The sequence below is a fragment of the Euphorbia lathyris genome, chromosome 3 (assembly GCF_963576675.1).
Source record: "Euphorbia lathyris chromosome 3, ddEupLath1.1, whole genome shotgun sequence".
Lineage (NCBI taxonomy): Eukaryota > Viridiplantae > Streptophyta > Magnoliopsida > Malpighiales > Euphorbiaceae > Euphorbia > Euphorbia lathyris.
The window spans coordinates 3,097,539-3,114,010 of NC_088912.1; the positions used below are offsets into that span (position 1 = coordinate 3,097,539).

At 35.0% G+C, this 16,472-nt stretch overlaps 1 protein-coding gene across 1 annotated transcript; it reads left to right on the forward strand.

The window, feature by feature from the left end:
- Positions 1-6,139: 6,139 nt before the first annotated feature.
- Positions 6,140-15,845, forward strand: LOC136223038 (pleiotropic drug resistance protein 2-like). The gene is made up of 20 exons (XM_066010822.1): positions 6,140-6,730; positions 6,821-6,941; positions 7,690-7,778; positions 7,883-7,967; positions 8,045-8,335; positions 8,455-8,545; positions 8,635-9,535; positions 9,671-9,831; positions 10,266-10,369; positions 10,450-10,609; positions 10,694-10,774; positions 10,851-10,990; positions 11,069-11,401; positions 11,491-11,781; positions 11,873-11,956; positions 12,679-12,812; positions 12,902-13,129; positions 13,227-13,398; positions 13,871-14,125; positions 15,368-15,845. The coding sequence occupies exons 1-20, from the start codon at positions 6,351-6,353 to the stop codon at positions 15,635-15,637; spliced, it is 4,371 nt and encodes a 1,456-aa protein (XP_065866894.1). The 5' UTR covers positions 6,140-6,350; the 3' UTR covers positions 15,638-15,845.
- Positions 15,846-16,472: the final 627 nt, after the last annotated feature.

Sequence of the window (16,472 nt, forward strand, 5' to 3'; positions counted from 1 at the left end):
AAAATTCTTAGATGAGAAATATTAGGCTCATGACCAAAAGCTAATTGTAATGGGGAATACTCATGATAGTTTGTTGGTCTAATAGATATAAGTGATGCTGCATGTAAAATTGCATATCCCCACACAGATGTAGGAAGATTAGTTCGCATGAGTAATGGTCTAGCGATTAATTGCAGACGTTTAATAAATGATTCTGCTAGACCATTTTGTGTATGAACATAAGCTACAGGATGTTCAATACGTATCCCAAGTGACATACAATAATCATTAAATGTTTGGGATGTGAATTCACCGGCATTATCAAGACGAATTGTCTTAATTGGATAATCAGGAAACTGTGCTCTTAATCTAATGATTTGAGCAAGTAATCTCGCAAAAGCTATATTGCGTGATGATAATAAACATACATGTGACCATCGAGTAGAAGCATCAATTAAAACCATAAAGTACCTAAATGGTCCACATGGTGGATGAATCGGTCCACATATATCGCCTTGAAGGCGTTCTAAAAATGTCGGTGATTCAATTCCAACCTTACCCTTCGAGGGCCTTATAATTAATTTGCCTTGCGAACAAGCAGCATAAAAATACTCATTGCTTTGAAGAATCTTCTGGCTCTTCAATGGATGCCCAAGTGCATTTTCTATAATTTTTCTCATCATTATAGAACCAGGATGACCCAGTCTATCATGCCAAATCTTATAAATATTTGAATCAGTAAACTTCTGGTTTACTGTAAGATTTGCTTCAATCACATTAATGAATGTGAAATATAAACCAGAGGATAAAGTATTAAATTTCTCCATCATACATTTCTTCCCTGAAATTATATTAGTAACATAAAGACATTCTTGATTTCCTTCACTTACTGTCTCAATATGATATCCATTTCTGCGAATATCTTTGAAACTTAGCAAATTTCTGTGAGATTTTGGGGAAAATAATGCATTATCTATAATAAACTTTGTTCCTCTTGGTAGGATTATACTGGCTCTTCCGGAGCCTTCAATTAGTTTTGTGTTACCAGATATTGTAGTAACAACTACTTCTCCCTTTCTTAATGAAGAAAAATATTTTGCATCTTTAAGAATAGTATGTGTAGTTGCACTATCCACAATGCATATATTTGCTTCATTTATCTTGAAGTTAATTAATACTGGGGAAGTATTCATCTTCTTCATTGAAGAAAACAATGACATATTATTATTTATTCAAAATGAAAATTACATAAAAATAAAATACATTAATAAAATAAAATTACAAATAAAATACATGACATTAATTTTCATCTTCAGTGGGTGCGATGGGTTCAGTGGGTGCCGAAAGGAGGAAATCTGTCATATCCAAATGAAAAATATCCATTGGGGTATCTTTATTAAAGACACAATTAGTTTCAATATTGTTGCCTTTCTTCTTCATTGATGCTTGATAAAGTAAAACCAAATGTTTTACCGTACGACAGGTACGTGACCAATGACCAGTCATGCCACAACGATAGCACGCGGTTTCATTCCCATTTGGGTTCTCATTTGAACTCTTGCCCTGGTTATTCCTTTTGTCAAATTTTTCAATTTGATTTTTCCACTTCTTGTGGGAATTTGTATTTTTATTATTATAACCACCATAATTATAACCACGGCCATTTCCACCACGACCATATCCGCGACCACGGCCACGACCACGTCCACGGTTATTTTCATTATTGTATAAAGTTGCATTCACTTCTGGGAATGCGGTCGATCCAGTAGGACGAGACTCGTGATTTTGCATTAAGAGCTCGTTATTTTGTTCCGCTACTAGTAAGCAAGAAATTAAATCAGAATATTTTTTAAAGCCCCTCTTTCTGTATTGTTGCTGCAGAATCACATTAGATGCATGAAAAGTAGAGAAAGTTTTCTCTAACATAAGCTCATCTGTAACAACATCTCCACCCAATGTTAATTGGGATGTGATTCTAAAAAGTGCAGAATTATATTCTGATACTGATTTAAAATCCTGCAACCTTAATGTTGCCCAGGCAGAACGAGCCTTTGGTAACATGACCAACTTCTGGTGGTCATACCTTTCTTTTAAATTTTTCCATAAGACATATGGATCTTTTATTGTCAAATATTCTGACTTTAATCCTTCATCAAGATGATGACGGAGAAAAATCATTGCTTTTGCACGGCTCTGCATATCAGTATTATTTTTCTCTTTGATAGTATTACCAAGACCTTTGGCCTCCAAATGAATTTCAGCATCTAGCACCCACGTAAGATAATTATTCCCCGAGATGTCAAGTACCATAAATTCAACATTTGTAAGGTTTGACATGTCTAAAATATGATACAAACAATTTTGTTAGAACACAAAAAAATAAAATAATATGTAATAAATAAAATTAATAGCACTTACTTGAGATTATTGGAAGAACAAATTTGTGTCGAAATTAATTAATAGAGCAAACTCGTGCTGATAACGTGTTATAAAATTACCGAAATTATAGTGTGATTATAACCACACTTATATATAGATTAATAAGTATATGTAAATATATATGGAGATTAATAATAATATAATGAAGAACTTAGATTGAGAGAAAGATTATAATAGCATAAAAGCTTAATCTTGGTGTATATTACAAATGGGGGTATAAGCCTATTTATAGTAGTAGACTTACAAAATGAGTGGTCCTAAATTAAAAGCTTATCTTTAAGCATAAGATGTGTATATTTAATACATGTTTAGTTGTTGGTGTACATGCATTTAATTTGGTGGCTATGCATTTAATATGGTGGACATCCATTAAAGATAATTAACCTTAATGGTAAATTATATATATATATATATATATATATATATATATATATATGAGAGGGATCTTGTGAGAACCCTTTCCTAGGTGAGAACTACCCAAAACTACGTCGTTTTGGGTAGAAAATTTAAAAAAAAACACTGAAAAACGTTGCTGCTTGGGGGGGGGGGGAGTCAAACCCTGGCCTCCTCCCTTACACTCTACACTCCTTACCATTGAGCCATTTGCTTTTCTTGTGTATTATATTGTGCACTGCTTAATAAACCAATGCCCTTTTAGCTTCTATTATTTAATACTTGATGCATTCACTTATTAATATTGATTAAATGTGCATAATAATAAATTATTAATAGAAAAAAAAAGAAATTTGCATAATAATGAATTATTAATAAAAAGAAAATGTCCATAATAATGAATTATTAATAGAAAAAAAATCCAAAAACATGCTCCAATTTCTTATTTATTTAATTCCTTTATATTTTTGTAATTTATGTTATATAAGAAAATATATTTTTTAAAACATACGTTAGAACATATATTTTAAACTTTTAAAACACGAACTATGAAGTTTAGAACGTACAACATATTTTTTAGAACATACATTATGTTTTTTAAAACATGTGTTATGTTTTTTCGAACATGAGTTATAAATTATATTATAGAACAAATGAAAAAACGATCTAGATATCTACTGATTTTTTAGAACATTATACTTAATTTTTACAACACAAACTATATATTTTTTAAAACATACGTTATAACATATATTTTAACTTTTAAAACACGAACTATGAAGTTAGAACGTACGACATATTTTTTAGAATATACGTTATGTTTTTTTAGAACACGTGTTATGTTTTTTCGAACATGAGTTATAAATTATATTATAGAACAAGTGAAAAAACGATCCAGATATCTACTGCTTTTTTTAGAAAATTATACTTAATTTTTGGAACACAAACTATAAACTTTAGAACATATGTTATGTTTTTTAGAACATACGTTATGTTATTTAGAATGTGAGTTTTTTTTTTGAACAAAAAATGGCCCATATAATTACTATTTTTTTTAAGACATTATCTTAATTTTTAGAACACAAATTATAAAGTTTAGAACATATGTAACAATATTTAGAACATCGTCTTTAACAATTTAAAACATAAATTACAAAAATATAGAGGAATTAAATAAATAAGAAATTAGAGCATGTTCTTGGTTTTTTTCTTTTAATAATTAATTATTATGCACATTTGTTTTTTTCTATTAATAATTATTATGCGAATTTAATCAATATTAATAAGTGCATGCATCAAATATTAAACAATAGAAGCTACAAGGGCATTGGTATAGTAATTAGCGCGCGGCAAAATACATAAGGAAAGTAAATGGCTTAGTGGTAAGCAGTGTGGAGTGGAAATCAAGAGGTCAGGGTTCGATCCCCCCTAAGCAGTAGCGATTTTTTATTAAATTTTACACCCAAAACTACGTAGTTTTGGGTGGTTCTCACCTAAGGTGAGTTCTCACCTAGGGAGGGTTCTCACTTGATCCCTCCCCTATACCCTATATATATATATATATATATATATATATATATATATATATATATATATATAATTTTAAGTATACATATTTTATCAATAATATCCTTAATATATAATTCCATGTTTAAACTAGAAACAATTTTACAACTAGAAACAATTTTACCCTTAACGTTTTGCCTCTAATGTTGACAGTCAAGAACAATTTTACTCTAACGTTGACAAGTTGGATCAATTTGAGAAATAATTCATCAAATTGTCTTCTCAATCATGAATCTTGTCATCTACACTTTACATGTGGGTCATTTTACCACTTAGTAATAACATATCACAAACATATTATTAAACATGAAAATAATTAAAAAATACTGTATTTTGTACGAGTTGGAAAAAAAAATTCAAAATATTTCACCGAATTTAAAAATATTAATATTCAATTCTATTATTAAATATAAAAAATATAAAATCTTTTCTTAAAAAAAATAAACATGCAATTGGTGCAGAATAATAAACAAAATATCAATATTTTATAATAATGTCTGAAATTGATTCAGCTTGCCAATGTTAAGGGTAAAATTACTTTTAGCTACGAACGTTGTAAAATAGAACCATTTTAAACGTTAAGAATAAAATTGTTCCTGTCTATAAATGTTAGGGATAATTACCACTCGAACACATCCCTTAAACTACATAACTGAGTTTTTTTTTTAATTTTCAATAACGTAAAGTTAAAATTAATCTTGTTTGAAAACATTGGGTAAATTTCACCATTAAAACTCCCGTTGAAACTTATTCAGTGTTCTTTTTGTTGTTTTTTTTATTCAGTGTCCATATATTTTGCAGATTTCTATATCTGTCTGAATTGTATCTACTCCTAATCATTCTTTTATTTATATCTTTTTCGGATTTAGCAAGTGCGGAAACAATTTATTTTATACTTGAATCAATAGATCTATCTGGTTGTAACAAAAGAAAGAACTCTGATCCGAATATTCGGAAAGGTCTGAATGATGAAGATCGGATTGCGGCTGCTTTTCTGCGGATTTTGATTTCCAAGAAGTAATGTTTCATTGTTTTTTATGTTTTTTTATACATTTTATGAATTTTTTATGGTCTTTGTAGTCAATTTCATCCCTTTATGGTTTTGTTAGGATTTTATTCCTTGTGGTTTTTTTTTTGAAAACGGAATAGATTAATGAACCACAATCGGACAAAAGTTTAACAAACTAGAAGAGATTACAACCGGAATAACATCATAAAAAAAAAGAATAACATGTAAACAGGAAAACCGAGCAAAAGCATCAGTTAAACCGTTAGCTAAACGTTTGACAAAACGGATCGAGAAACCGTTATTGAAACTGAGTAGAGATTTACACTGAGCAATTATATCACCAAACTCACTTTCGTCGGGTACAGAAGAATTAACTGCTTGAACAACGGTTAACGAATCTGATTCCAGAATTTATTTGTTGTGGTTTTGTTATTGTATTTTTTTTCAAGTATGTATGTTAAAGAAAAAAAAACTTATTATTAAATTTGTTTTTTTCTAATATATCATGTTTTTCAGAGATAAATAATGTAATTAATTTAATATTAAATAAATATCCAGTCAGAAATTAAATTTCCACCTATTAATACAAATAAATTTCCGCCACGTGGATAATCTCGTAATGGGTTCCTCTCCTTTTTCTTGGTTTTATAAAAAAATCCACCAATGAACTGTCATTCCATTTCCCACCATTTTTCTACGCTCAAAAAACGTCTCTATATAACTGTATACAATACAAAAGCAAACCTAACTTCAATGGATGCTTCCTTCCTTCCTCCTCCTCTTAACTTAATCAAGTTTTCTCCACGTTTCTGTCAAGTATTATTTTATAATTTCATCCCCGACTCCAATTTTTGACCAGGTGTCAACGACTTCTTCCCATATGAATATATAAACCCCCAATCTCTCAAGATCCAAATCACAAAGTTTGCATTTCGGATTTTGAAGCTTTTTGAAAGGGGGAAAAATGGCGGCAGCATTAGCTGCAGATGATCTGAGCAGATTAAGTAGCGGAAGACAAATGGGGAGTACAAGAAGTTGGGGTTCAGCTAGTGTGAGAGAAATGTTTACTACTCAACCGGATATATTTCAAAGAAGTGCAAGGCGTATGGAGGATGATGAGGAGGCGGAGCTCAGGTGGGCGGCGATTGAAAGATTGCCTACTTATGATAGAGTGAGAAAAGGGATGTTGCAGCAGGTTACGAGTAGTGGAAAAGTTATGCAGAATCAAATTGATGTAACGCGGCTTGGAAGTGAAGATAAGAAACAGTTGGTGCAGAATATTCTTCAGGTTGTTGAACAGGATAATGAGAAATTTTTGATGAGATTAAGGAGCAGAATTGACAGGTTTGTTGAAAGAATTCAAGTTTTTGATTTAGGGGTTTGGTTAATTTGTTGATAAGATTGAGATTTCTAAGATTTGATTTTGTTTTACAGGGTAGGGATTGAGATTCCTAAGATTGAAGTTAGATTTGAGAATTTAGAGGTTGAAGGAGAAGCACAAGTTGGAAGTAGAGCTCTGCCAACTCTTCTGAACTCTGCTTTGAATGCAGTTGAGGTAATTTTTGATTCGTGTCTGAACAACCTCGAACTGAGTAATCGTCGTGTTTGAACAACCTCGAACCGAGTAATCAGATCTGATTGATCAGTTGACTTTGTAGGGATAGGGTGTTCTTGGTACTATTGGGGTTTCTCCATCTAAGAACAGGATTATAATGAGGTCTCGAGTTCCATTCCTAGTATAAGCAATATCTCCCTTAATTGGGAGACTCGAGTAATTCGATCTGTGACTTTGTAGGAATAAGGTGTTCTTGGTACTATTGGGGTTTCTCCATCTAAGAAAAGGGTTATAATGATCCTTATATGCTAGGTCTCGAGTTTGATTCCTAGTATAAGCAATATATCCCTCAATTGGGAGACTCGTTGACCTTGAAATGAGTAATCCGATCTGACTGATCATTTTACTTTGTTGGAATAGGGTGTTCTTGGTACTATTGGGGTTTCTCCATCTAAGAAAAGGGTTATAGTGGTTCTTATGTGTTATTTCTCGAGTTCGATTCCTAGTATAAGCAATATATCGCTTAATTGGGAGACTACTTGACCTCGAACCGAGTAATCTGATCTTATAAAGATTCTTATATGTTAGGTCTCGAGTTTGATTCCTAGTATAAGCAATATACCTTAATTGGGAGACTCGTTGACCTCGAAACGAGTAATCTGATTCACTTACGAATTTCTTCTGTGCTGTTTAATCAACCCCGAATTGATGGGACGACGATATTGATCATTTGACTTTCTATGAATAGGGTATTCTTGGTACTATTGGGCTTTCTCCATCTAAGAAAAGAGTTGTCAAGATTCTTCATAATGTTAGTGGAATAATCAAGCCATCAAGGTATGTTTATTGAATTTGAATCTGCAGTTAGACCGGAATTTCTTCATTTTCTTTCGGAAGTTTGTACATTTGATCTGATTTTCTCATCCTTTTTTCGCTTTCAGGATAGCATTACTTCTCGGGCCACCTGGTTCGGGGAAAACAACTCTACTAAAAGCACTTGCAGGCAAACTTGAAGATGATCTAAAGGTTTGTTTCCTGTCCTTTCCCTTATTTTACGCATTTGTGTGTTCGTATAGTCTTAGACCAATCGTTTTGATGGACAGGTTTCGGGGAAAGTGACATTCTGCGGCCATGAGTTTGCGGAATTTTATCCTCAAAGAACTTGTGCTTACATTAGTCAGCATGATCTTCACTGTGGTGAGATGACAGTCCGCGAAACAATGGATTTCTCGGGACGTTGTATGGGAGTTGGAACAAGATATGACATGCTGTTAGAGCTGTCAAGACGAGAGAAAGAAGCCGGGATTAAACCAGATCCTGAAATTGATGCATTCATGAAGGCTACAGCTGTGGCTGGTCAGGAAAGCAGCTTGGTTACGGACTATATTCTAAAGGTTTGTTTAATCTATCGTCATTTTTAATTGACATGACATGAACACGATGCAATTACACGAATTGTGTGACCCGTAGTATGCGGAAGATAATGATTTTTTCGTTTTTGGTTCGTGATCAGCTTCTTGGATTGGATATATGTGCTGATACAATGGTGGGAGATGAGATGAGGAGGGGGATTTCGGGTGGACAAAAGAAGCGTGTGACGACTGGTATGTAATATGACCTCAATTGCTGCATATTAAGGTGTATTGATGCTCGATTTTCACGTTTTCTGATTCCGAGACCTTGTAAAATTCAGGTGAAATGTTGGTTGGAGCAGCGAAAGCGTTTTTCATGGATGAAATCTCAACCGGACTAGACAGCTCGACTACTTTCCAAATTATCAAGTACATGAGGCAGATGGTTCATATCATGGATACAACAATGGTCATTTCGCTTTTACAGCCTCCACCGGAAACATATGATCTTTTCGACGACATTATTTTACTTTCAGAGGGTCAGATTGTCTACCAAGGTCCGAGAGAGCATGTCCTTGGTTTCTTTGAATACATGGGTTTCAAATGTCCGGAACGAAAGGGAGTTGCTGATTTTCTGCAGGAAGTAACTTCGAAAAAAGACCAACAGCAATACTGGTTTAAAAAGGACACACCATACAGATATATCACAGCACCTGAATTTACGCAAGCATTCGGTTCATTTCACGTTGGTGAACGGATATCTGAAGAACTCAGTGTTCCCTTTGATAAGTCTAAAACTCATCCTGCTGCTTTGGTGAAAGAAAAGTACGGAATTTCGAATTGGGATCTCCTGAAAGCATGCTTTTCCAGGGAATGGCTGTTGATGAAACGTAACTCTTTTATTTACGTATTCAAAACATTCCAGATAACATTCATGGCTGTAATTGCGTTTACGCTGTTCTTTAGAACTGAGATGCAACCGGGTAAAAGAGAAGGTGCAGGGAAGTACTTCGGAGCCCTCTTTTTCGGTCTCCTTAATGTCATGTTCAATGGAATGGCAGAGATTTCGATGACTCTTGTTCGTCTGCCTATATTCTTCAAGCAGAGGGATGCCTTCTTTTACCCAGCTTGGGCTTATGCATTGCCTATCGTTATCCTCCGAATTCCGCTATCTATATTGGAATCCGGAATTTGGATCATTCTTACATACTATACCATTGGCTTTGCTCCTGCTGCAGCTAGGTGAGTACTCTAATCTAGTATTTACAACGTTTCGGGTTTGTCAATCTATGCCTCATTTCATCAAAACGAGGCGAAATTGGCGAGTTGAAGGCTGAGTTGTCACTGATTCTTTTGTGGCATCTCCAATTTTTTCAGGTTTTTCAGACAGTTCTTGTCATACTTTGCAATTCATCAGTCGGGTCTCGCGCTGTTCCGTTTCATAGCAGCTGCTTGTAGAACAGAAGTAGCATCAAATTCATATGGATTTCTTGTGCTCTTGTTGTTCTGTGTCCTTGGTGGCTTCATGGTTTCCAAAGGTAATAAACCTTTCTTTGTTGGTCACTAAAAACGAATCATGATACGTAAAATGCTCTCGCAAACTAAAAAGGGCAATCCGGTGCACTACGCGTCCTCGGGAGGGTCTGGGGAGGGGTCTCACCACAAGGGTGTATTTGGGGCAAGCCTTCCCCTGCCAATTTTTTTGGCAAGAGATCGCTCCTTTCACTTCTTAGCCATCGAAGCGTCCCGCTATTACTCATGAGAACTTGAGTAAAGGTGGGCCCGGTGCTCCTTCCCTTGCCCAGCCTAGCGGGGCTATCGGGTACTCTGAACCCTCAACCATTGTCCCAAGCCTCTAAGAAGCTGGGGTCTCGAACCCGTGACCTCTCGGTCACACGACAACAACGTTTTATAGTTAACTTGTAAATTTGACGTCTCACTGAAAAAATGCTGTATACTTTTCGGTATGCAGATGACATTGTATCATGGTTAAAATGGGGTTATTATTGTTCTCCTATGATGTATGGACAAAATGCCATTGCTCTGAACGAGTTTCTCGATGACCGTTGGAACACGGTAAGCGTAATCGTGAGCATTTAACTTCGGACTCGGGGTCTTTATTATATAATCTTCTCACTTTTTCTCTTCTGATACAGCCCACTGGCAATCCAAGTGAGCCTACAGTTGGACTTTCCCTTCTTAAGGAACGGGGTCTATTTACAACTGAAACGTGGTTTTGGACTTGCATCGCAGCACTTTTCGGGTTCACAGTTGTTCTCAACATTCTTGTTGTTTTCGCATTGACATATTTGAAACGTAAGTCTATTCTTCATATGTTCATTTCGTAATCTCTCGTACTTGTCAAACTCATTTCGTGATGTGTTCTTGTATCAATATCAGCTCCTGGTGACAAAAATCCAACTGTTGAGGACGCCGACGAAGAGAAAAAGCAGTTAGCGAAAAAAGCATCCAGCTCACAAGGTCGGTATTTGACGAAATATAGGATTAGCTCATCATGATCTGAATGGCTTATAAATAACTAAATCATTGATTGCAGGAATTGAAATGGTGGCGAGTCAACATGACAGCTCGATTGGCAGCGTTGCGAAAAATGCGTCCACGAAAGGAATGGTTTTGCCTTTCCAGCCTCTTTCACTTACATTCAACCATATGAACTATTATGTGGATATGCCCGCGGTATGTCATTTTCTTCGAACTTCGTATTTTTTTCACTATCTAAACATTTTCCTCACCGATTTTCTGCAAACTTTTCAGGAAATGAAGGTTCAAGGAATTGAAGAGGACCGGCTACAGCTACTACGAAATGTTAGTGGCGCTTTCAGGCCTGGTACTTTGACAGCGTTGGTCGGTGTCAGTGGTGCCGGAAAGACCACGCTGATGGATGTTTTGGCCGGAAGGAAGACTGGTGGATACATTGAAGGAAATATAAGCATCTCCGGTTATCCAAAGAACCAAGCCACATTTGCTCGGATAAGCGGATATTGTGAGCAGAATGACATTCATTCACCATACGTTACCGTTTATGAATCTCTCGTATACTCTGCCTGGCTTCGTCTTGCTGCTGATGTAAAGAAGGAAACCCGGGAGGTATGCTATCTAACCACCTAAGGTGACTTCTTTTTTTACGAGAAACGGGGGAAAATGTAGCCCGACTTTGCTTCTAATTTCACTTGCAGATGTTCGTAGAACAAGTTATGGATTTGGTGGAACTAAATTCAATAAGGCATGCCCTGGTAGGACTTCCGGGAGTTAACGGACTTTCAACAGAACAAAGAAAGAGACTTACTATAGCAGTAGAGTTAGTTGCCAATCCGTCTATCATATTTATGGATGAGCCCACATCAGGTCTTGATGCTAGAGCCGCTGCAATCGTTATGCGTGCTGTGAGGAACACGGTGGATACTGGCCGAACTGTTGTCTGCACAATCCACCAACCGAGCATTGATATATTCGAAGCTTTCGATGAGGTCTGGTTCTCGTTTCCGTTTCATTAACATTCGGTTTTCTTCGATCATTTGCTTGTATAATGTTTTAACATAATGTCGTTACTTATTGCAGCTCTTGTTGATGAAAAGAGGAGGACAAGTTATATACGGGGGACCTCTTGGTCGCCATTCGCATAAGCTTGTCGAGTATTTTGAGGTGAGTAAGCCCTTTATGTAATCTTGCGACATACAGTAAAACCGCTATAAATTAATAATGTTGGAACCATGAAATTTTATTAATTTATAGAGTTATTAATTAATCGATTAATTAATAATTATTAATTTATAGTCATTTTAAAATTTTTAAAAATAAATTTTAAATTACTAATTTAAATAAAGTTAATGAATTACTATATAAATTTATATGGAATGTTGTTTCAAATCATACCAAAAATGAGGATGAAGCTAAGGACAATTCGGTACTTTTGAAACAAGTCAAAGGAAAGGAAGCAATTATAGCATCATCCACTCTTTACAATTTGACAAGGATACACCGGAACTTTTGAATGCACTGAGAATAGTTAGAGATGAAATTCAAGTAGATTTAAATTTCAAGAAAAAATAAAATACTATAGATTCATATTTTGCTAAATTATCCTAAGTATGTATATCTATATATATTTCGCATATGTATTTGAGAAATTATTAATTTATAGAGGTAATAATACAATGTATTTATAAAGGGTTGTTCCGGAAAATTATTATCTTATTAATTTATTAAAATTGATCATTTTTTAACTGGCCCAAGTCGGGACCAGAAGAAATTATTATTTTAAAGAGTTTATTAATTTATCGAGTATTAATTTACAGAGGTTTTACTGTATATGAAGTATCCATGTCATCAGAAGTTGAGTGAAACGTCTATAAATTTTGTTACAGGCGGTACCGGGAGTCCCAAAGATCAAAGAAGGCTACAATCCCGCTACTTGGATGTTAGAGGTCAGCTCCGTCACAGTAGAGTCACAACTTGATGTCGATTTTGCGGAGATCTATGCCAATTCTTCCCTCCACCAGTACGTACTCGTAATTGTCATTTCGGGTTCTATATCAAACTGTGATTTTACATAGAAACTAACATTTATCTTCCATCGGCAATTTTCAGGAGAACTCAGGAGCTCATCAAGGAGCTGAGCACGCCATCACCGGGCTCCAAGGATCTTCACTTCCCCACGAAATACTCCCAAACCTTTACAACTCAATGCAAGGCATGTTTCTGGAAACAATACTGGTCATATTGGAGGAACACCCAATTCAACTTAATCCGATTCGCTATGACAATTGCTGTCGGTATTATTTTCGGCGTTATATTCTGGGACAAAGGACAACAATAGTAAGTGTAGAACATTTTGATAAAACTTTACCTTATTCGGTCCGTTTTATTGTACGCTGATTTTGGTTTGGACCGTGTCGTCTACTTTTCTTGGCAGTCAAAGGCAGCAGGATCTGGCGAATCTTACCGGAGCTGCTTTCGGTGCTCTTCTTTTCCTTGGAGGTATCAATGCTATAGCAGTGACGTCTGCTATATCGATAGAGAGAACTGTCTTCTACCGCGAACGAGCAGCTGGAATGTATTCCGAGTTGCCTTATGCATTTGCTCAGGTAAGCATTCAGAAGTCGTCTTGGTTATCTTGGTGAGACGTTTTGTTGTATAGAGCTCTTATACCGTGTTTAAATGATAAAACTATTCTTCGAACCAGTAGCGGAGCCAAAACAAAACACCCATCGGGTGTCAATTAACGAAAATGTATTAAGAATCACAGATTTTTTGGGACTAAGCATCAACGACGGCTATTTACGTCGCGAATTACGCAAAATACATTGTAATTACCGATGGAATTTTACATTTTAGCGACCAATATTCCAGTTGGTAATTATAATTTTTCATTTTTCTCCCTAAATCAGGTCAATGGACCCTCAGAGCCCCCTCGTAAATCCACCCCTGCTTAAAACCTTATTTGTCAGCTTAAACTTCTGAATTAAATAGTGTTTTGATATTGGTATCGAGCCTCTAGACCGGAGGTCTAGAGTTCGGGTTACACGTTATGAACGATTCCATTTTTCTTTGCTTCAGGTGGCTATAGAGGTCATCTATGATTTCGTGCAAGCTCTAATATACGCTCCTCTTCTGTACGTGATGATCGGGTTCGAATGGCAAGTCGGCAAGTTCTTATATTTCGGCTACTTCGTTCTCATGTGTTTCGCCATCTATTCATTGTATGGAATGATGCTTGTTGCCTTGACTCCTGGCCAACAAATTGCTGCTATTCTTATGGGATTCTTCATGAGTTTATGGAACTTGTTCTCTGGCTTCATGGTTGCCAGACCGGTAAGTAATCCAGACTAGGCTTTTCTGTAAATTCAAATAGTAGATACGAACAGTTGAACCGAACAACTTATTGATAACATTTCTAACTTGATTAAGGCAGCTTCTGCACAAATAGTAACAACAAATGTAGATACGAACCATTGAACGAACAACGTATTAATAACAGTTCTAACTTGATTAACGCAGCTTATGCACAAAGAGTAAACAACTAACTAGGGCTGTAATCGAGCCAAGCTTTGGCCTGCTCAGGTTCGGCTCGTCAGAAAATTGATGAGCTCGAGCTCAACATTCTATTCGTGAGCTGATGAGCTTGTTCATGAGCTTTGAAATTTTGATTTGAAATTTCATTAATTATGTTCGTTAATTATATTTTGATTTGAAATTTCTTTAAAACTAAATTTTACGCAGAACTAGGTTGTTTTACATAGAAATGTTATTATTAAAAAAATAATCGAACGAAACTTGCTCATGAGCTTGTTCATAAACCTAAAATCGAGTCTGCTCACGAGCTTGCTGTGCTCAAGCTTGACTCGTTTATAAATCGAGGCGAACTAGATCGAGCCGAACACAACGGCTCGGCTCATTTACAGCCTACAACTAACAGTAGATACGAACAATTGAACTGAACAACCTTTTAATAATGTTTCTAACTTGATTAACGCTCGCTTATGCACAAACAGTAAACAACTAACAATAACAACAAATAGTTGATACGAACAATTGAACCAAACAGCCAATTAATAACATTTCTAACTTGATTAATGTCTACCAACATTAAACAACTAACAGTAACAAATAGAAGATACGAACAATTGAACCGAACAACCAATTAATAACGTTTCTAACTTGATTACTGTCTACCAACAACAACTAACAGTAATAACAAATAGTAGAACCCAACAACCAATTAATAACATTTCTAGCTTGATTAATGTCTACCAACAACCAGAAACAACAAACAGTAAACAACTACAGTGACGACAAATAGTAGATATGAACAGTTGAACCGAACAACCAATTAATAACGTTTCTAACTTGATTAATGTCTACCAACAACAACTAACAGTAACAACAAGTAGTAGATACGAACAATTGAACCGAACAACTTTTTAATAACATTTCTAACTTGATTAACGCAACTTATGCACAAACAGCAAACAACTAACAGTAACAACAAATTAGTAGATACAAACAAATGAACCGAACAACGTACTAACAACGTTTCTAACTTGATTAATGCAGCTTATGCCGATATGGTGGAGATGGTACTACTGGGGATCTCCGGTTTCGTGGACAATCTACGGAGTTATAACTTCTCAAGTTGGAGATGTGAAAACATTGCTTGAAATTCCAGAATCAGAATCAATGGCTGTAAATGTATACCTTGAACAAGTCTATGGTTTCAAGCATAGCTTTCTTGTACCTGTTGCTCTTGCTCATCTTGGTTGGGTCTTGCTCTTCTTCTTCATTTTTACTGCAAGCATTAGATTCCTTAACTTCCAAAGAAGATAGGAAGATTCTTCTTACTTTCTGGACAATGAATATTCTGTTCTTCTTTTTTCATTTTTGTGGAATCTTGAGATTCTAGATATGTAATGCAAATGATCTAATTATGATGGATTCTTTTTTTCCAAGATGTTTGGAAGAATCTGATGATCATTACAATTGTGTACTTTTCTTCCCATTGTTTACTGAAATGGCAAAATGTATTATATTCAAATTTGCTCTGTAATTTTTGTAATCTTCAATATTTTTTTTTAAGTATAAGGTGCAAAAAAATACCTATTACATTGACAGCTAACGTCTAAAATGGTGCAATTTTATCCCTAACGTTGGCAACCAAGAGTAATTTCACCCCAAACATCTAAAAAATGGTGCAATTTTACCTCTGACGTTGGCAACCAAGATCAATTTTACCTTTAATATTCGCAAATTGAGTCAATAATACATCAAAATGTTTTCTCAGTCACCAATTTTATCATCTTACATATGCGTTTATTATTCATTAGTACCAGATCACAAAAATAAAATAAATTTTTTTTTATAAAATTATACTGTATTTTGTACGAGTTGGATAGAAAAATTCAAATATTCCATCGAATTTCAAAATATTAATCTCTAATTCTTTTACTAAATCACAAAAAAAAAATGTAAAAACTTTTTTTAGAACTAGCGATATGTAATTGGTGCAGAATCAATGTTTGGTTAAAATTGCTCTTGGCTACCAACGTTAGGGGTAAAATTGCACCATTTTAGACGTTAGAGGTACAATTGCTTATAACTGTCAATGTTAGGAGTAATTTTACACCTTATCTTTTAAGACCGGTTTTGTAGATGAGTCGAGCCG

Coding starts and splice junctions, on each gene's coding strand:
- LOC136223038 (XM_066010822.1), top strand. CDS start 6,351: ATGGCGGCAGCATTAGCTGCAGATGATCTGAGCAGATTAAGTAGCGGA. Junction 7,968..8,044: donor AACTTGAAGATGATCTAAAG/GTTTGTTTCCTG, acceptor TTTGATGGACAG/GTTTCGGGGAAAGTGACATT. Junction 9,832..10,265: donor TGGCTTCATGGTTTCCAAAG/GTAATAAACCTT, acceptor TTCGGTATGCAG/ATGACATTGTATCATGGTTA.